Raw genomic sequence first — 23,284 nt, forward strand, 5'->3', positions numbered from 1 at the left:
TGATGACAAGATGCTTAAGTCAGGAAGAAGAATTTATATATCAGCTCGGTGACAATATTTCATCTGTAGAAACCCATGAAGAAACAGAAGAAGTTGAAGGGATTGAAATTGCTGCATGGAATTTTGATTATGTACAAGGACCACTCATTATCACTGTTTTTGTGATTGTTGCAGGCATTGCTAAAATTGGTGAGTGTTTTTAAATTCACTTCAGCATTTTGTGAATTCAATACTGTTAATGTGTCATAGCATAGATGATAGTCAATATACAAGTAATATGCAGTTTGTGAATGCAATATAATTGTATTTTCAGTCTCTTTTCGGACGCAGTTATGGGACTTATGTTTTGACCTCATGTTTCCGTGTGTGCGTCCGAACCTGTATCTTAGAAATGTCTGGACCAATCACAATCAAACTTCACACATACATCATACATGATATTATACATATACACATCAATTTGTTTCACGATCTGATTCAAGATGGCCATTTTTGTTATAAAAATCATTAAAATCAAGCATTTCTCGGCAGTTTACAGATGGATTTTGTTCAAACTTGGTATATACGTTGGACATTATATTATAGGACCTTGATGCACATCATTTGGTTTTCAGATAAGATTCAAAATGGCAGACTGTTCTAGTGCCATATCTCTGACTTGCTGTGACTGATTATGTTCAAATTTTGAATATTTATTATACATCATGTCATAGATATACAGATATATTGGTTTGACGATCCTATTAAAAATGGCCAAATGGAGGCCATTTTTCATCAAATATCAAGCATTTATGGCATTTATAGATTTATGTATTTTGTTCAAACTTGGTTCATACATTAGACACTATGGGTTTCTGATGCACATTATATCATTTTTTAGATCGGATTCAGAATGGCTGACTAGTAGCCATTTTGTTTTAATGAATGGGCTTCTAGAGCCATATCTCTGACATGCTTTGACTGACTATGTTCAAATTTGATATATTCATTATACCTGTATATCTCTCAATACTAGTTTGACGATCTGATACAAATGTCAATCATTTAAATGTTAAACAATCATCATAATCATATTCCTGACATGTTTATATTCCAGCTATATTACTATAAACAAAACTATATATCTTAAATTTGATAACTAACGGGGACTGTGCCATGCATGGTTTGTTAGTCCCCATTCGGACGCAGTGCGAAAACGGGGACTTATGTTTTGAGCTCCGTGTGTCCGTGCGTGCGTCTGTGCGTGCGTCCGGACCTGTATCTTAGAAATGCCTGGACCAATCACAATCAAACTTCACACATACATCATACATGATATTATACATATGCACGTTTCACGATCTGATTCAAGATGGTCGAATGGCGGCCATTTTTGTGCTAAAAATCATCAAAATCAAGCATTTCCCGGCTGTTTACAGATGGATTTTGTTCAAACCTTGTATATACATTGGACATTATAGGACCATGATGCAAATAATTTTGTTTTTCAGATTAGATTCAAAATGGCCAACTGGCGGCCATTTTGTTTTAATGAATGTGGTTCTCGTGCCATATGTCTGACTTGTTTTGACTGATTATGTTCAAATTTTTAATATTCATTATACATCATGTCATAGATATACAGATATATTGGTTTGACGATCCTTTTCAAAGTGGCCAAATGGTAGCTATTTTTGTGCTAAAAAAATCATCAAATATCAAGCATTTCTGGCATTTATAGATGGATTTTGTTCAAACTTATAACATACATTAGACATTACAGGTTCCTGATGCATGTCATTTTATTTGTCAGATTGGATTCAAAATGGCTGACTGGCGCCAATTTGTTTTAATGATTGGGCTTCTAGAGCCATATCTTTTAAATGCTTTGACTGATTATATTCAAATTTTATATATTCGTCATATATCGTATTATATATATACCGGTATATACATGTATTCAAAATGGCTGATTTTGAATGCTGTTCCAGAGCAATATCTCTCAATATGGACAAGTACTTGTTTGATGATCAGATACAAATGTCAATCATTTTATTGTTAAAAAATCATATTCCTGACATGGTTATATTCCAGCTATCTTACTATAAACAAAACTATATATCTTCAATTTGATAACTAACGGGGACTGTGCCATGCATGGCTTGTTTAATTTGAGTTTGTATCTGTGTTTACATTTCAGGTTTTCATCATGCTGGAATCCTGTCTTCAATATTCCCCGAATCTTGTTCCCTGATTGTTCTTGGTTCTGTTGTTGGTGGGATACTGTAGTGAGTATATTTATCTATACTTATTCCTGTTGAATGTTACCAATATAATATGTCAATTTATTAATAAAACCACTTTATTTATTTGTAGTGCAATGGGTGCTCAACATTATTTATCCTTCAGTGCCAAAACATTTTTCTTGCTACTCCTTCCTCCGTAAGTTTCTGCATCCTCTTAATTCCTGTCATCTGTGTATTATCCAATTACAAATTTGCCTTTGGACTAACATCAAGACTGCATGTATAAAAAATAAATACCATGTTACACGTATTTACTTTTTCAAAATTTTCATTTTCATGTGATGTATGTATAATTTTCACCATGAATATGACAGTATACACATGGTCAATAGTAATATTCAGTTAGATTCAAATTCAGCAATCAGTTGGTTCAATAGGTCACACCAACATTTGATCTTTTATCACTTAATGACATCATACATTTTTAAAACTGGGTCCAAGTCTAAACATAATCAGTATGTCAATTGTTTCTTGCTTCTGATGAAGCCCATTGACACAATTTAATTACAATTTGTGTGGTTCTGCTGCAATTACAGTGACTAATGTATTGAACTCATGTTATTTTTTTTAGATGTGTTTTAGAATCAGCTTATTCCTTGTATGACAGGACCTTTATTGATAATTTAGGCAAGATATTACTATATGCTGTTGTGGTGAGTTATTATAACATTCAACAATTTAATATAATCACTTGTACTTGACTTAGCCAGATTTGCACTACCAATACGTTGTCACCGACCAAAGAAGTATTACACTGGTTTAGCACTTAACATAAGGTTATATTCATTGCAATTTATGTTTCACAAATTTAGTTCTTAAAAAGTGTACAAATACCCTAAACTTTATATGCTACAAAAAAAGTAGCACAGAATGTCATGTAAGTTGGGAAAAAAAGCATTTTTTCTTAAAGGGTGTGAGTCAGGCTCATTAGTATTTGACAAGATCCACAGTGCAAGCGTAAATTGTGTGTATATATTAAGTTTCACAGTGATGACAATACTGTCAATAGAGATATTTGTATCTGTCCCTGTTCCTCATCTTCAATTTGATCTTCTCCACATATCTTACAGTTTCGTTAACTGTAATTTTTGGTAAATTTCACATTTGTATTTGTGAATTTGTAAATTATGATCACCAATCATGTAATTTCTAATTAAATTTAAATATTCTTAACTTGTATGTTTTCTTTGTACATTGGGCCATTCCAGTTTATATCTGCACCCCCCTGTTGACGAGCTTGTGTGTTTACTTCATACAGGGTATAATTTCCATGGGTGTATAAGTCATACAAAGTTTTATTTCCAAATCACCATACAGTAATGAAAATCCAAAACTATAGGTCCTACTTGTGGTGTTGATGAGTTCCATTGTGCCACCATACAGAGTAAGATTTCCAAATATAACTCTCATCATATGCTAATTTACCAAGTTCAAAATTTTATATTTGATAATGGAAATCCAAACTAGTCCTGATTCACGGTGTTGATGAGCTCATTCGTGCCACCATCCTTATTTAATTTCAGTAATAACTATTTCATACTGGCCCAATTTTTTTACCATATACAGTCAGAATTCCAAGTTTTTTTAGTCATACTGTTGGAAATCCAACCTCATCAACCGGTATGTGGCGAGATAAACTAGGCCATATTTTATTTAGTAGACATAACTGCCTGGATTTCTAGGAATTTTTTTTCCATACTCGTCTGGATTTCCAGATTCTGTTTCTTCATATACAGTTGGAATTCCGGGGTAATTTCCCCATCATACAGAGCTGGAAATCCGACCACATCAACAGGGGAGGTGCAGATATAAACTGGAATGGCCCATTTTGAGTAAAAATTTTTTTTTCTCGTGTAGCTGTTCTCTGTTTACAACTTTGATAATTTTACTCACATTTTTGACTAAGAGCGTTTTTGTTATTTCCATCAAATTTGATTTGATTTGAATTGTTTCACTTACGAAAGAAGCCTACTCATAAATAAAAAATATTAATTCCCTTTTCATTAGATTTTACCTCCGGGAAATATTATAAGGATATTGATCTTCAAAAAAATTGGGGTCACCAGCTTAATTTTCGTGAAAATTTTCTTATTTTAGTTGATTGTGGTCATTTTGGCAGTATTATATCACTTTTACCGAAGGTTCCTATGGCAGAGATATTACATGTATGCTATATGTCAAATTGCAGTCTAGTGACATAGGCTGATATATTTGAGAATGATGGGGTACTATTTGTTGTTCTCAATTATTTCATAAATCTGGGTTTCAAAAAGTGTCAAAAAATGCAATTTTTTTTAAACATTATTTTATATGGAAATGCTATTTTATGGTGCCATGAGACAATAGCCCCATTATTTTACATAATAAACCAATGAACATTGTCATGCGATTTATGGCTAACCTTTTCAAAAAGTTAGTAGGCTTCTACCTTAAGGCATCCCTAGTGTGTGATACCATAGCCAGTTTTCAGAGTGTTATACTAGAGAAATGTTTGTCCTGGTCTGAAACTTAGAGCACTCACTATTTAATTTTAAAAATAATATTTGAGTGTGTATTTTTATCTGGTATGTAAACAAACATGGCATTTGTAATTTGGCAGCAGCAAATAATGTAAAAGTAATGTCACAGTGATAATTTAATATTTTTTGTCTAAATCTCATTTGTTGATTCTCATATCTATGATAATTTTATTTTCCAGGGCACATTATTGAACTGCTTTCTTATAGGTAAGATTTTGATTAATAATTTTGCATACTACATAATCTCATGGTTTGCATCTATGTGTCCAAGTGTGCATCAGGATCTATATCTTAGACATGTGTGGACCAATTACATTCAAACCTCACACATACATCATACATAATATTATACATATGCACATCAATTTGTTCCATGATCTGATTCAAGATGGCCGAATGATGGCCATTTATGTACTGGAAACAGATCAGCCCTTGCACCCCTTCCCAGATATGGCTTATTTAGGCTGACTTGAATATTTAGGTTCATGTTCAAAACAAAAATTGAGTCAAGCCTTAAATTTGGGTAAGCCTAATGGGTCACATGACCAAGAGTGGTATAAACTGTGAAATTATATCATAAAATGACAACACTAACCATAATGTAGACTTCTTGCATGTAGTAGTATTACAATCAGTAATTTGAGTTTAACAATTTTGAAATACTGTGCATTTGAATTTTTCAAATTAGGGTAAGACGCCATTTTTTTTTATGTTTGTTGTATGTATGCTATGATTCTTTATAGGACCATCATTATATGCATGCTCACTAGCTGGTATCATGGGTGCATCTTTTGAAATATCATTAATAGAGTGTCTTGTCTTCAGTGCATTGATAGTAGCAGTAGATCCAGTAGCTGTATTAGCTATATTTCAAGAAATTCATGTTAATAATGTACTCTATTTCTTGGTCTTTGGAGAATCTTTATTGAATGGTAAGTACATTTTAAATAAGATTTCTTTTTTATTTGCCAGTAAAAGTTCTTAACTAACTTGATATATGTGTGAGCTGTAAGAGTGAAAAATTGGCTTTTAATAAATTTCAATTTTCAAAATAAACTGACATTGATCATTTGAATATGATGCCATATATAAACCTCACATATGGCATAACATAGTAATATCATCTGCACAGTTATGGATGCATGTTCTAATGAATTCAGCAATGCACACTGTATTGTATTACATTAGCTCTAATCATTGTGGCTCCATTCTAACTTTCAGAAAAATTGTTTAAAGTCAAATCATTCTGTTTTTCTTAGATGCTGTTACTATTGTACTTTATAATATGATGGTAGCATTTGTTGACATGCCCACCATACCACCTAGTCAGGTAAATATTCTCACTATTTAGTATCCTATATTCAAACAAATTTTGAAACAAAGATTTGTTGTTTATACTCTGTAAGCCTGTGTGTTTTTGTCTGGAATCGTATCTCAGACCAATTCTCTTGAAACCATGTACATATATACTTACATATACTTACATGTACTACATTGTTTACATTGTTTACATTGTTTACATTTTACCATCTGATCCAAGTTACACCAATGCAGAATTTTAATAGTATAATTGCATGATATGAGAAAATAAATAATATGTTGACTTTTTATCAGTATAAATGACATAACTCTCAGATTTAAGTTTTCATCTTTTTGCCAACAATAAATTTTAACATTATACCCAATGGTCTCTGCATTACAAAATACAAATGTTTTTACACTATATGTACTGGTAATTCATTGAGTGTCTTATTTTCAGATTGGTTATGGTGTAGCTGCTTTCTTTGTTGTCAGCATTGGTGGCCTAATTGTTGGATTTGTGTGTGGACTTTTCAGTGCATTTATGACTAAGTATACAACACAAGTTAGAGGTACGGTAATTTTCTTCTTCCTTACATTGTAACATTTAGAGCCTAACCTGTCATGATCACCATAATGCAGTTTTATTATGGTTTAGTTGTTAATTACATAAAATGTATGCTACTATGAGTTAAACAGCAATTTGGCAACATGCAACATGACCATTCGATGAGCCATGACTCAAATGTACACCAATATTACATGAGGCATGACTCAACCATACACCAACATTAGATGAGTCATGACGTAACCATATGCCAACACTATATGAGTCATGACTCAACCATACACCAACATTAGATGAGTCATGACTCAACCATATGCCAACACTATATGAGTCATGACTCAACCATACACCAACATTAGATGAGTCATGACTCAACCATACACCAACATTCAATGAGTCATGACGTAACCATATGCCAACACTATATGAGTCATGACTCAACCATACATCAACATTAGATGAGTCATGACCTAACCATATACCAACATTCAATGAGTCATGACTTAACCATACACCAACATTAGATGAGTCATGACTCAACCATACACCAACATTCAATGAGTCATGACTTAACCATACACCAACATTAGATGAGTCATGACTCAACCATATACCAGCATTCAATGAGTCATGACATAACCATATGCCAACACTATATGAGTCATGACTCAACCATACATCAACATTAGATGAGTCATGACGTAACCATATACCAACATTAGATGAGTCATGACGTAACCATATACCAACATTCAATGAGTCATGACTCAACCATACACCAACATTCGATGAGAATTGACTCAACCATACACCAACATTTGAAGAGTCATGGCTTAACCATATACCAGCATTAGATGAGTCATGACTCAACCATACACCAACATTAGATGAGTCATGACTCAACCATACACCAACATTCAATGAGTCATGACTTAACCATACACCAACATTAGATGAGTATACCGGCATTCAATGAATCATGATGTAACCATATGCCAACACTATATGAGTCATGACTCAACCATACATCAACATTGGATGAGTCATGACGTAACCATACACCAACATTAGATGAGTCATGACGTAACCATATACCAACATTCAATGAGTCATGACTCAACCATACATCAACATTCAATGAGAATTTACTCAACCATACACCAACATTTGAAGAGTCATGGCTTAACCATATACCAGCATTATATGAGTCATGACTCAACCATACACCAACATTCGATGAGGAATGACTCAACCATACACCAACATTTGTAGAGTCATGGCTTAACCATAGACCGCCATTAGATAACTCAAACCTCATACTTATGAAGCATTGTATTGTTCATTTTATTGCAGTTGTTGAACCATTAGCAATATTGGCAATAGCATACCTTTCATATTTACTTGCTGAATTATTTGAATTCTCAGGTATAATTTCGTAAGTATATTTCACATTTCCTGTACATTGAATTACCTTTATCGGACCTACTTGTATATGTTGTCAAACTTTGCCTATGGGTTGAACTTTGACTGCAATCTAGAATTTGAATTTGACTGCAGTCTAGAATTTGAACTTTGACTACAGTCTAGAATTTGAACTTTGAATGCAGTCTAGAATTTGAACTTTGACTGCAGTCTAGAATTTGAACTTTGACTGCAGTCTAGAATTTGAACTTTGACTGCAGTCTAGAACTTGAACTTTGACTGCAGTCTAGAATTTGAACTTTGACTGCAGTCTAGAATTTGAATTTTGACTGCAATTTAGAGTTTGAACTTTGACTGCAGTCTAGATTTTGAACTTTGACTGCAGTCTAGAATTTGAACTTTGACTGCAGTCTAGAATTTGAACTTTGACTACAGTCTAGAATTTGAACTTTGACTAGTCTTTAATTTGAACTTTGACCGCAGTCTAGAATTTGAACTTTGACTGCAGTCCAAAACTTGAACTTTGACTGCAGTCTAGAATTTGAACTTTGACTGCAGTACAAAACTTGAACTTTGACTGCAGTCTAGAATTTGAACTTTGACTGCAGTCTAGAATTTGAACTTTAACTGCAGTCTAGTATTTGAAGTTTAACTGCAGTCTAGAATTTAAACTTTGACTGCAGTCCAACATTTGAACATTGACTGCAGTCCTAAATTTGAACTTTGACTGCAGTCTAGAATTTGAACTTTGACTGCAATCTAGAATTTGAACTTTGACTGCAGTCTAGAATTTGAACTTTGACTGCAGTCTAGAATTTGAATTTTGACTGCAATTTAGAATGTGAACTTTGACTACAGTCTAGAATTTGAACTTTGACTGCAGTCTAGAATTTGAACATTGACTAGTCTTTAATTTGAACTTTGACCAGTCTAGAATTTGAACTTTGACTGCAGTCTAGAATTTGAACTGGGCCTTGTTTTATGGTCGTCTGAGCATGTCTGGAACAGTGGATTTGTCTTTCTAACAATAGGTTTCTGTTTATTATTCAGATTTATAGGCAAGTATCTTAATGTACTGTAATATTTTTACTTTTTCTCTGTAAATGTAATGAAGTGTTGACTTATGTTATGTGTGTCAGTTCATCCCTACAGGTCTGAGCCAATCACATTCAAAATTCACACATGCATCATACATCTTGAACTTTGACTGCAGTCTAGAATTTGAATTTTGACTGCAGTCTAGAATTTGAACTTTAACTGCAGTCTAGAATTTGAACTTTGACTGCAGTCTAGTATTTGAACTTTAACTGCACTCTAGAATTTGAACTTTGACTGCAGTCTAGAATTTGAACTTTAACTGCAGTCTAGAATTTGAACTTTGACTGCAGTCTAGAATTTGAACTTTGACTACAGTCTAGAATTTGAACTTCGACTGCAGTCTAGAATTTGAACTTTGACTGCAATTTAGAGTTTGAACTTTGACTGCAGTCTAGAATTTGAACTTTGACCTCAGTCTAGAATTTGAACTTTGACTACAGTCTAGAATTTGAACTTTGACTGCAGTCTAGAATTTGAACTTTGACTAGTCTTTAATTTGAACTTTGACCGCGGTCTAGAATTTGAACTTTGACTGCAGTCTAGAATTTGAACTTCCACTGCAGTCCAAAACTTGAACTTTGACTGCAGTCTAGAATTTGAACTTTGACTGCAGTCTAGAATTTGAACTTTAACTGCAGTCTAGAATTTGAACTTTGACTGCAGTCTAGTATTTGAACTTTAACTGCAGTCTAGAATTTAAACTTTGACTGCAGTCTAGTATTTGAACTTTAACTGCAGTCTAGAATTTGAATTTTGACTGCAGTCTAGAATTTGAACTTTGACTGCAGTCTAGAACTTGAACTTTGACTGCAGTCTAGAATTTGAACTTTGACTGCAGTCTAGAATTTGAACTTTGACTGCAGTTCAAAACTTGAACTTTGACTGCAGTCTAGAATTTGAACTTTGTCTGCAGTCTAGAATTTAAACTTTGACTGCAGTCTAGAATTTGAACTTTGACTACAGTCTAGAATTTGAACTTTGACTAGTCTTTAATTTGAACTTTGACCGCAGTCTAGAATTTGAACTTTGACTGCAGTCCAAAACTTGAACTTTGACTGCAGTCTAGAATTTGAACTTTGACTGCAGTACAAAACTTGAACTTTGACTGCAGTCTAGTATTTGAACTTTAACTGCAGTCTAGAATTTAAACTTTGACTGCAGTCTAGTATTTGAACTTTAACTGCAGTCTAGAATTTGAACTTTGACTGCAGTCTAGAATTTGAACTTTGACTGCAGTCTAGAACTTGAACTTTGACTGCAGTCTAGAATTTGAACTTTGACTGCAGTCTAGAATTTGAACTTTGACTGCAGTTCAAAACTTGAACTTTGACTGCAGTCTAGAATTTGAACTTTGTCTGCAGTCTAGAATTTGAACCTTAACTGCAGTCTAGAATTTGAACTTTGACTGCAGTTTAAAATTTGAACATTGACTAGTCTTTAATTTGAACATTGACTGCAGTCCAAAATTTGAACTTTGACTGCAGTCTAGAATTTGAACTTCGACTGCAGTCTAGAATTTGAACTTTAACTGCTGTCTAGAATTTGAACTTTGACTGCAGTCTAGAATTTGAACTTTGACTGCAGTCTAGAATTTGAACTTTGACAGCAGTCTAGAATTTGAACTTTGTCTGCAGTCTAGAATTTGAACCTTAACTGCAGTCTAGAATTTGAACTTTGACTGCAGTTTAAAATTTGAACATTGACTAGTCTTTAATTTGAACATTGAATGCAGTCCAAAATTTGAACTTTGACTGCAGTCTAGAATTTGAACTTAGACTGCAGTCTAGAATTTGAACTTTAACTGCTGTCTAGAATTTGAACTTTGACTGCAGTCTAGAATTTGAACTTTGACTGCAGTCTAGAATTTGAACTTTGACTGCAGTCTAGAATTTGAACTTTGACTGCAGTCTAGAATTTGAACTTTGTCTGCAGTCTAGAATTTGAACCTTAACTGCAGTCTAGAATTTGAACTTTGACTGCAGTCTAGAATTTGAACTTTAACTGCAGGCTAGAATTTGAACTTTGACTGCAGTTTAAAATTTGAACATTGACTAGTCCAAAATTTGAACATTGACTGCAGTCCAAAATTTGAACTTTGACTGCAGTCTAGAATTTGAACTTTGACTGCAGTCTAGAATTTAAACTTTGACTGCAGTCCAAAATTTGAACATTGACTGCAGTCCAAAATTTGAACTTTGACTGCAGTCTAGAATTTGAACTTTGACTGCAGTCTAGAATTTGAACTTTGACTGCAGTCTAGAATTTGAACTTTGACTGCAGTCTAGAATTTGAACTTTGACTGCAGTCTAGAACTTGAACTTTGACTGCAGTCTAGAATTTGAACTTTAACTGCAGTCTAGAATTTGAATTTTGACTGCAATTTAGAATTTGAACTTTGACTGCAGTCTAGATTTTGAATTTTGACTGCAATTTAGAATTTGAACTTTGACTGCAGTCTAGATTTTGAATTTTGACTACAGTCTAGAATTTGAACTTTGACTGCAGTCTAGAATTTGAACTTTGACTGCAGTCTAGAATTTGAACTTTGACTACAGTCTAGAATTTGAACTTTGACTGCAGTCTAGAATTTGAACTTTGACTGCAGTCTAGAATTTGAACTTTGACTGCAGTCTAGAATTTAAACTTTGACTGCAGTCCAAAATTTGAACATTGACTGTAGTCCAAAATTTGAACTTTGACTGCAGTCTAGAATTTGAACTTTGACTGCAGTCCAAAATTTGAACATTGACTGCAGTCCAAAATTTGAACTTTGACTGCAGTCTAGAATTTGAACTTTGACTGCAGTCTAGAATTTGAACTTTAACTGCAGTCTAGAATTTGAATTTTGACTGCAATTTAGAATTTGAACTTTGACTGCAGTCTAGATTTTGAACTTTGACTGCAGTCTAAAATTTGAACTTTGACTGCAGTCTAGTATTTGAACTTTAACTGCAGTCTAGAATTTAAACTTTGACTGCAGTTCAAAATTTGAACATTGACTGTAGTCCAAAATTTGAACTTTGACTGCAGTCTAGAATTTGAACTTTGACTGCAGTCTAGATTTTGAATTTTGACTACAGTCTAGAATTTGAACTTTGACTGCAGTCTAGAATTTGAACTTTGACTGCAGTCTAGAATTTGAACTTTGACTGCAGTCTAGAATTTGAACTTTGACTGCAGTCTAGAATTTGAACTTTGACTGCAGTCTAGAATTTGAACTTTAACTGCAGTCTAGAATTTAAACTTTGACTGCAGTCCAAAATTTGAACATTGACTGTAGTCCAAAATTTGAACTTTGACTGCAGTCTAGAATTTGAACTTTGACTGCAGTCTAGAATTTAAACTTTGACTGCAGTCCAAAATTTGAACATTGACTGCAGTCCAAAATTTGAACTTTGACTGCAGTCTAGAATTTGAACTTTGACTGCAGTCTAGAATTTGAACTTTGACTGCAGTCTGGAATTTGAACTTTGACTGCAGTCTAGAATTTGAACTTTGCAGTCTAGAACTTGAACTTTGACTGCAGTCTAGAATTTGAACTTTAACTGCAGTCTAGAATTTGAATTTTGACTGCAATTTAGAATTTGAACTTTGACTGCAGTCTAGATTTTGAATTTTGACTGCAATTTAGAATTTGAACTTTGACTGCAGTCTAGATTTTGAACTTTGACTACAGTCTAGAATTTGAACTTTGACTGCAGTCTAGTATTTGAACTTTAACTGCAGTCTAGAATTTAAACTTTGACTGCAGTCCAAAATTTGAACATTGACTGTAGTCCAAAATTTGAACTTTGACTGCAGTCTAGAATTTGAACTTTGACTGCAGTCTAGATTTTGAATTTTGACTACAGTCTAGAATTTGAACTTTGACTGCAGTCTAGAATTTGAACTTTGACTGCAGTCTAGAATTTGAACTTTGACTACAGTCTAGAATTTGAACTTTGACTGCAGTCTAGAATTTGAACTTTGACTAGTCTTTAATTTGAACTTTGACCGTAGTCTAGAATTTGAACTTTCACTGCAGTCCAAAACGTCAACTTTGACTGCAATCTAGAATTTGAACCTTAACTGCAGTCTAGAATTTGAACTTTGACTGCAGTCTAGAATTTGAACTTTGACTGCAGTCTAGAACTTGAACTTTGACTGCAGTTTAGAATTTGAACTTTGACTACAGTCTAGAATTTGAACTTTGACTGCAGTCTAGAATTTGAACTTTGACTGCAGTCTAGAATTTGAACTTTCACTGCAGTCCAAAACTTGAACTTTGACCACAGTCTAGAATTTGAACTTTGACTGCAGACTAGAATTTGAACTTTGACTGCAGTCTAGAATTTGAACACTTTATTTCTTTATATGCATACACTATTTATTATTATTACTATTTGTTTGTTTATAGTATAATAACATGTGGATTAACTCAAGCCAATTATAGTTTTGCCAATATATCACACAAATCACATACAACTGTCAAATATTTTATGAAAATGTTAGCGTAAGTATTTCTCTAATACTCTAAAAATATATTTCCTTGCCATTATAGTAATAATTGAAATAAAAATGAGATTATTACAAAGTAATAATGAATAGATAAAATAAATAGTATGCCACTTTATTTGATTAAAGTTCCTTAATTAAAATTTGAGTGAAATAATGGCTCCCTGATGAGACAAGAAATTAATTTAATATATTACTGGTATAACCTGTTAGTTTACATTTTCTGACCCAATTTCAGTGACATATTATTTGTTTTTGTTTTTATTGTCATAGACAAATTTTTCTTATTCTTGTTTCAGAGCCACTTCTGAATCAGTTATATTCATGTTTCTGGGCCTTGTTTTATGGTCGTCTGAGCATGTCTGGAACAGTGGATTTGTCTTTCTAACAATAGGTTTCTGTTTATTATTCAGATTTATAGGCAAGTATCTTAATGTACTGTAATATTTTTACTTTTTCTGTAAATGTAATGAAGTGTTGACTTATGTTATGTGTGTCAGTTCATCCCTACAGGTCTGAGCCAATCACATTCAAAATTCACACGTGCATCATACATCTTGGGAGATGTATGCATATCAATTTGTTTCCTGATCTGATTCAAGATGGCCGAATGGTGACCATTTTAATGTTAAAAATTTATTCCAGATTTTGGTTGTGTATTGATGGATTTTGTCCAAACTTGGTACATGGATTGGAAATTATGGGACCTTGATGCATGTCATTTCGATTTTCAGACTTGGTTTAAAACTGCTGACTGTGAGACATTTTGTTATACCTTTGAGATGTCTTGATCAATCAAACTTGATAGATACCGGTACATCATTTCACACATATGCACATTAATTTGTTTTATGATCTGATTCAAAATGGATGACTGGTCACCATTTTAATATTAAACATACATCCAAAATCAAGCATTTCTACCACTTTGGAACCAGATCTTGGTCATATAATATATAACAGGATCATAATGTTTTTTCACATCAGATTTAAAATAGCCGAATGCAAATGCCATGCCATATCACATTTCATTATTACCATTTATTTTGTTATTTCACACACCTATTACACAATGTCATGCGCATGTATTCATTTCACAATCCAATTCCATCTTAGTGCTAAAAATTCATCAGAATCAAGTATTTCTATTATGCCAGAACTGTTTTGCATATCAAATTAAAGGTAGTTGACTGCTGGCCACTTTGTTGTCTGTGATTCATTTCATTATCACATTGTTTACTATCAATCACAGGCAATGTGTTCAACAGTGTTTGTAATGCCATTGATCAGAAAACCTTTTTCTAAAGTCTAGTGTAATGCTGACAAAATTATCAATTGTTATATTGCTGATAATATTTTTTGTTTCAGTTGTCTTGGTGTTGACATTCTTTGTAAACAAAATAGAACAGATTCGAATTATTGATTTGGTTGAACAGTTCATCATGGTGAGAATACAGCTATGCATTAGTTAACAGTTAGTACACTTCTTTATAGTAAATGCTCTCAAATAGCCTTAAGTTATTTGCTGTTGTTGATGAGTACAAATTGCAATTCTATGTTATTGTAAACCCATCCAGTACGTAGTGTATAGAACTCTCCCCCTTTCTCATGATATATTGCAAAATCACAAAAATATTCATAAAAAATGCAAATCAAAACAAAGTGCTTCAGTATCTCCCCAAATGTGTGATACGAATACCAAGTTCGACTGTAATCAGCCACTAATGCAATGCTAATAAATTGTTGAATAATTATACCATATCAGCTCTTGTTTTGTGCTTTGTACAAGCAGCACATATATGAAAGACAATTAGTAAAGGCAGCCAAGATGCCCCTCCACTTTCATTGTATTACAGTGGAAGGTAAACATTCAGCAAACAGTAACATGAAAAATACAGTCATGGTGTATCATTTCGCAAAGACCCAAGTGATTTCAAGTCACTTCATGTTTTAACATAAAACATTCTGGAAGCAGTTTTAATAATTTCATTTATAATATATTTTTTATTTACAAGGCGTATGGAGGACTTCGTGGAGCTGTGTGTTTCTCACTTGTTATTCTTTTAGATGAGCAGAAGATACCCTTAAAGAATTTAATGGTGACAACAACATTGGCCGTAATCATATTTACAGTATTTGTACAGGTAAAGCATATCTGTATATGAATAAGAACTTTTGGGTCATTTTTTATATAGAGATAAAATGACATGGTGTTTAGTTGTAACGTATGGTTGTGATCATTTGCATTGGGCCATTTTGAATTTGATGTGAAATAATATTATGGTCCCTATATATATTATATGACTGAGATCTGGGTCCAGAATGGTAGAAATGCTTGATACATACCCCAGAGCTTGGGTTCAGACAAAATCAAAGAACAACAACTATTAATATAGGTTCTGCATGTGCATGGATCCTTCCTCATCTGTACATACATACATCTTGGCCATGCATTGACAGATTTCCTCTAAACTTTGAACAAATGCAACACATAATGTACATCATACGTACACACTGTATAGTATGCACTGTAAGTTTGTCTTTTTATTTGATAAAATATGGCTGACTAGTGGCCATCATACTTTAACATGGACAAGCTTATAATGGTTTCACTATGTTCTATTTACAGGGTATAACTATTAAACCATTGGTGAAATGTATGAGAGTGGAGTTAGCAAAAAATCATAAAGTAACAATGCTAGAAGAATGCAATAAAAATGTAAGACATTCAAATATCAATACATCTAACTTTGCTGTCAGTACAGAAAGGCAATTTGGTGTTATATACCAGTGGATGAAGTCTGGAAGGTTTGGACATTCTTTATTTATTGTGTCCCAAAATGTTACCAGCAATGTTTCAAAGCAATATTAACACACATTTTGATTTTGAATTTCTCATCAATTACAGGTTGTAGATTTTGTAATGGCTGGTCTTGAAGAAATAAATGGTCATAAAGGCCATAATTATATTCGAGTAAGATATTTTCAATAATCTATCATTATAACAATATTTATTTTAAATTAAATGTATAAACTGAATTGATGTATGTGTTAAAATTGTATTATTTGTTTTGATTTTTATTTATAAATAACTTTATCAATAAACAGCTCAATGCTTTAGGTTTCAATTTACATAACTCATAGATGTCACAATCTTCTGATTTGCTTTTTGTCCAAGTAAAATTTTAAAAACTAACTGGAGCTTTATTGGCATACATACATAGACATATCTTGATTGAAATGACCTGACTGCATGTGCTTAGCTGTAAATCCATTGACATTACAGTTATTATTAGAACCATGTGCTTAGCTGTAAATCCATTGGCATTGCAGTTATTATTAGAACCATGTGCTTAGCTGTAAATCCATTGGCATTGCAGTTATTATTAGAACCATGTGCTTAGCTGTAAATCCATTGGCATTGCAGTTATTATTAGAACCATGTGCTTAGCTGTAAATCCATTGGCATTGTAGTTATTATTAGAACCATGTGCTTAGCTGTAAATCCATTGGCATTGCAGTTATTATTAGAACCATGTGCTTAGCTGTAAATCCATTGGCATTGCAGTTATTATTAGAACCATGTGCTTAGCTGTTAAATCCATTGGCATTGCAGTTATTATTAGAACCATGTGCTTAGCTGTTAAATCCATTGGCATTGCAGTTATTATTAGAACCATGTGCTTAGCTGTAAATCCATTGACATTACAGTTATTATTAGAACCATGTGCTTAGCTGTAAATCCATTGGCATTGCAGTTATTATTAGAACCATGTGCTTAGCTGTAAATCCATTGGCATTGCAGTTATTATTAGAACCATGTGCTTAGCTGTAAATCCATTGGCATTGCAGTTATTATTAGAACCATGTGCTTAGCTGTTAAATCCATTGGCATTGCAGTTATTATTAGAACCATGTGCTTAGCTGTAAATCCATTGGCATTGTAGTTATTATTAGAACCATGTGCTTAGCTGTAAATCCATTGGCATTGCAGTTATTATTAGAACCATGTGCTTAGCTGTTAAATCCATTGGCATTGCAGTTATTATTAGAACCATGTGCTTAGCTGTTAAATCCATTGGCATTGCAGTTATTATTAGAACCATGTGCTTAGCTGTAAATCCATTGGCATTGCAGTTATTATTAGAACCATGTGCTTAGCTGTAAATCCATTGGCATTGCAGTTATTATTAGAACCATGTGCTTAGCTGTTAAATCCATTGGCATTGCAGTTATTATTAGAACCATGTGCTTAGCTGTTAAATCCATTGGCATTGCAGTTATTATTAGAACCATGTGCTTAGCTGTAAATCCATTGGCATTGCAGTTATTATTAGAACCATGTGCTTAGCTGTAAATCCATTGACATTACAGTTATTATTAGAACCATGTGCTTAGCTGTAAATCCATTGGCATTGTAGTTATTATTAGAACCATGTGCTTAGCTGTAAATCCATTGGCATTGCAGTTATTATTAGAACCATGTGCTTAGCTGTAAATCCATTGACATTACAGTTATTATTAGAACCATGTGCTTAGCTGTAAATCCATTGACATTACAGTTATTATTAGAACCATGTGCTTAGCTGTAAATCCATTGGCATTGCAGTTATTATTAGAACCATGTGCTTAGCTGTAAATCCATTGGCATTGTAGTTATTATTAGAACCATGTGCTTAGCTGTAAATCCATTGGCATTGCAGTTATTATTAGAACCATGTGCTTAGCTGTTAAATCCATTGGCATTGCAGTTATTATTAGAACCATGTGCTTAGCTGTTAAATCCATTGGCATTGCAGTTATTATTAGAACCATGTGCTTAGCTGTAAATCCATTGGCATTGCAGTTATTATTAGAACCATGTGCTTAGCTGTAAATCCATTGACATTACAGTTATTATTAGAACCATGTGCTTAGCTGTAAATCCATTGACATTACAGTTATTATTAGAACCATGTGCTTAGCTGTAAATCCATTGGCATTGTAGTTATTATTAGAACCATGTGCTTAGCTGTAAATCCATTGGCATTGCAGTTATTATTAGAACCATGTGCTTAGCTGTAAATCCATTGACATTACAGTTATTATTAGAACCATGTGCTTAGCTGTAAATCCATTGGCATTGTAGTTATTATTAGAACCATGTGCTTAGCTGTAAATCCATTGGCATTGTAGTTATTATTAGAACCATGTGCTTAGCTGTTAAATCCATTGGCATTGCAGTTATTATTAGAACCATGTGCTTAGCTGTTAAATCCATTGGCATTGCAGTTATTATTAGAACCATGTGCTTAGCTGTAAATCCATTGGCATTGTAGTTATTATTAGAACCATGTGCTTAGCTGTAAATCCATTGGCATTGTAGTTATTATTAGAACCATGTGCTTAGCTGTTAAATCCATTGGCATTGCAGTTATTATTAGAACCATGTGCTTAGCTGTTAAATCCATTGGCATTGCAGTTATTATTAGAACCATGTGCTTAGCTGTAAATCCATTGGCATTGCAGTTATTATTAGAACCATGTGCTTAGCTGTAAATCCATTGACATTACAGTTATTATTAGAACCATGTGCTTAGCTGTAAATCCATTGACATTACAGTTATTATTAGAACCATGTGCTTAGCTGTAAATCCATTGGCATTGTAGTTATTATTAGAACCATGTGCTTAGCTGTAAATCCATTGGCATTGCAGTTATTATTAGAACCATGTGCTTAGCTGTAAATCCATTGACATTACAGTTATTATTAGAACCATGTGCTTAGCTGTAAATCCATTGGCATTGTAGTTATTATTAGAACCATGTGCTTAGCTGTAAATCCATTGGCATTGTAGTTATTATTAGAACCATGTGCTTAGCTGTTAAATCCATTGGCATTGCAGTTATTATTAGAACATTATGATGAAAAATATTTCAAGAAATGGTTGCAGAAGGAACCTCAAACAAGAGAAGTTCAGATTATGCAGAGATTTGAAAAAATAACTCTCAAGTAAGGACTCGATTTTAATAAGACTCATAGCTATTTGGTATTCACATGCAGCCTGATACATATGATTGCCATTGGTTGTCAAGTACACTTGGCTACTGTCAATATTTTCACTGTTAATACACAAGAAGGTTAAAAAGTATTTTTTTTTCTAATAGTGTCTTTACAACCAAAAAGTTTCAATGAATATTCATTTTGGTGGTCATGGTAACACTGTCAATCAAATCAGTGTTTGCATTGTCGGCAAAAATGACAGAACATTGGGCAAAAATTTGCCAGCACCTTATCACACATTATTTTGATAAACAAATAAACTCTGCCGTGAATGGTTACTTATTGATGGCTGTCACTATCTGATGTTCCTGCAATTTAATTGGTACCGTCAAAAAATCGATGGCCCAGGGAAAGTGAAAAAAACTACATCGTTCTGTCAGGTGTGTGTTGGGTTTGAAGCACAGTGGAGGGCACAACTCACGTGACCTTGTCAGGCTAGATTATACCTTGATTTATATGTTTTCATAACAATGGATACCAACATATCACTGCTAACATACATACGGTTGCCCTATATGCTAAATGAATGTTTTGAATGAGATAAGACAGGAAATTCTTTTCCTGCTACCTTAACATGTGCAGAGAGCATCTATCCAGTGTAGAAGCTGTAGTCCATGGGATGAGTGGCGCTGTAGATGAATTACATAAAGTAGAAAGTAATCTACATAAAGAAGTTATGATGAGTTCTTATCACCACCCATCATTCAGTGAGTAAATCTGATTACCCTTTTAGCAAACTTATGTACAGTATGTATATACCAACATGGTACCCATTCTGAGTGGCTAACTAAATTCATACCCATTCTTGGTGACTAACTAAATTCATACCCATTCTTGGTGGGTAACTAAATTCATACCCATTCTTGGTGGGTAACTAAATTCATACCCATTCTTGGTGACTAACTATTAAAATTCATACCCATTCTTGGTGACTAACTAAATTCATACCCATTCTTGGTGGGTAACTAAATTCATACCCATTCTTGGTGGGTAACTAAATTCATACCCATTCCTGGTGACTAACTAAATTCATACCCATTCTTGGTGGGTAACTAAATTCATACCCATTCTTGGTGACTAAATTCATACCCATTCTTGGTGGGTAACCAAATTCATACCCATTATTGGTGGGTAACTAAATTCATACCCATTCTTGGTGGGTAACTAAATTCATACCCATTCTTGGTGGGTAACTAAATTCATACCCATTCTTGGTGGCTAACTAAATTCATACCCATTCTTGGTGGGTAACTAAAATCATACCCATTCTTGGTGACTAACTAAATTCATACCCATTCTTGGTGACTAACTAAATTCATACCCATTCTTGGTGGGTAACTAAATTCATACCCATTCTTGGTGACTAACTAAATTCATACCCATTCTTGGTGACTAACTAAATTCATACCCATTCTTGGTGACTAACTAAATTCATACCCATTCTTGGTGACTAACTAAATTCATACCCGATCTTGGTGGGTAACTAAATTCATACCCATTCTTGGTGACTAACTAAATTCATACCCATTCTTGGTGGCTAACTAAATTCATACCCATTCTTGGTGGGTAACTAAATTCATACCCATTCTTGGTGACTAAATTCATACCCATTCTTGGTGGGTAACCAAATTCATACCCATTCTTGGTGACTAACTAAATTCATACCCATTATTGGTGGGTAACTAAGTTCATACCCATTCTTGGTGGGTAACTAAATTCATACCCATTCTTGGTGACTAACTAAATTCATACCCATTCTTGGTGACTAACTAAATTCATACCCATTCTTGGTGGCTAACTAAATTCATACCCATTCTTGGTGGCTAACTAAATTCATACCCATTCTTGGTGACTAACTAAATTCATACCCATTCTTGGTGGCTAACTAAATTCATACCCATTCTTGGTGGCTAACTAAATTGTTGTATTCATTTTTTGATCAATTGATGGCTTTACTATAATTAGGGCAAACATTCTCATTCACTGAAGAGCATATCTGAATTAGAGATGGCTGAGTAAGAATTTTCATGTGCTAAGAGTATATTGTTGGCATATAAAGTAAAAATAGAGAATATTTAAAATTAATTCAAAACTTAGGATTATTTGAGATGCACAACATGAAAATAATTTGATCCATGTACAGAATACTGACAGAAAATAAATTTAAAAATAAAATATATTTAAAAAAATATATTTTCAATATCTGTCATTTTCATTGAGTTCTAAACTTGTTTTATTTATTGTAGATGAAACAAAAGATGAAATTTTATATGAACCAGAAGTTGAACAATTAAGAAAATTTTTTCGAAAAAATCCTAGTCAAGCAGTAAGTAGTTTTATTTGATCATATATCTTGTAATTATTATTATGTAAATGTTTAATCCTTCATATTTTCTTATCTTCATATTTTTGATATTTCCTTTTAGATTCGATACAACAAATATGATCGTAATGCCATTCACGATGACTCACATGATTTACACCATCATCTGCAACACCGCAGTCATCATTTGCAAAGACAACGACGGTTATCGCACAACTTTGCATTATCCCGTACTATGTCTCCAACTAGCAGTGGTTTAAGCTCACCTTCATTGAGTCCCAAATTACATAATAGTGATCATTACTGTATTGAAGATGATAGGTGGTACAATAGTGCATCCCAAAATTTGTATGAAACAAGTGTGTAGAATACTGTCCATTTCACTGATGCATCAACGTTCACAGATGCTGTAACAAAGTAGGCTGCATAACTTTTCTTTTATATTCTGTATACTTGAACCAAAAAACTTTTTTTGTTCATCAAATATTACGACTTAAAAGGCAGTGGTCGTCGCATAGTGAATGTTCGAATTTCATGTAAACGAACAGTGTACTAGTATTTTACATGCCTTATGTATATCATTATGAATTTCATATTGAACAGGACAATCACCGTTCTTTAAGTTATTAAAGATAAAGCTGATTATGCAGAAAATATTATCATATTTTTGATCATAATCCTGTAAATAGAGATTGAAGTGAATCATTCATAAAATAGTAAGGGACTGTGGATAATTAAAATATATGTACAGTAAACATTATTTTTTTCATTTGGATGTGAGTGAAAAGGGTTTAGAGGTTAAAGGTGATTTTACTTGTATGTAAACATTTGTATAGAGGGTGGGATGTAATTATGTTCTTGGTATCTTCAAATGTAATGTGTATTTTTCTGCTTGTGATAATTTTTATTTTTATCAAATCATCGTCAAACATAGATATTATCAGAACAATATCAAACAATTTTGGATGTTAGTTATATCATGTAGCATAATTTATTTTCCTGCCACGATTGGGTCTGTATGTTCCTGATAAATACTTCATAGATATAATATTGTATTGTTTGTGGTGATTTTACTATAGAGTATAGAGACATTTAGGTTAATACAGTTCATGTTATATAATTGGATCATTGGGGTTAATAAACTTCATGTAACACTTTGATACATTTTCAAGTTTGTTCCTCTCAAACTATACCCCAAAACTACACGTCTTATTCCATTAATGGACTATGTAT

At 33.2% G+C, this 23,284-nt stretch overlaps 1 protein-coding gene across 1 annotated transcript; it reads left to right on the forward strand.

Moving 5' to 3' along the window:
* The first annotated feature begins 2 nt into the window (after positions 1–2).
* On the forward strand, positions 3–23,213 carry LOC102805390 (sodium/hydrogen exchanger 1-like). Its single transcript, XM_085505578.1, has 19 exons — positions 3–189; positions 2,180–2,267; positions 2,356–2,421; positions 2,857–2,938; positions 4,984–5,011; positions 5,548–5,736; positions 6,064–6,134; positions 6,564–6,675; positions 8,025–8,106; positions 13,588–13,683; positions 13,985–14,106; positions 15,054–15,130; positions 15,701–15,829; positions 16,315–16,404; positions 16,594–16,659; positions 19,571–19,677; positions 20,311–20,435; positions 21,975–22,054; positions 22,155–23,213. The coding sequence occupies exons 1-19, from the start codon at positions 3–5 to the stop codon at positions 22,416–22,418; spliced, it is 2,061 nt and encodes a 686-aa protein (XP_085361704.1). The 3' UTR covers positions 22,419–23,213.
* Positions 23,214–23,284: the final 71 nt, after the last annotated feature.

Source organism: Saccoglossus kowalevskii, chromosome 1, assembly GCF_978046115.1.
Source record: "Saccoglossus kowalevskii chromosome 1, keSacKowa6.1, whole genome shotgun sequence".
Classification (NCBI taxonomy): Eukaryota; Metazoa; Hemichordata; class Enteropneusta; family Harrimaniidae; genus Saccoglossus; species Saccoglossus kowalevskii.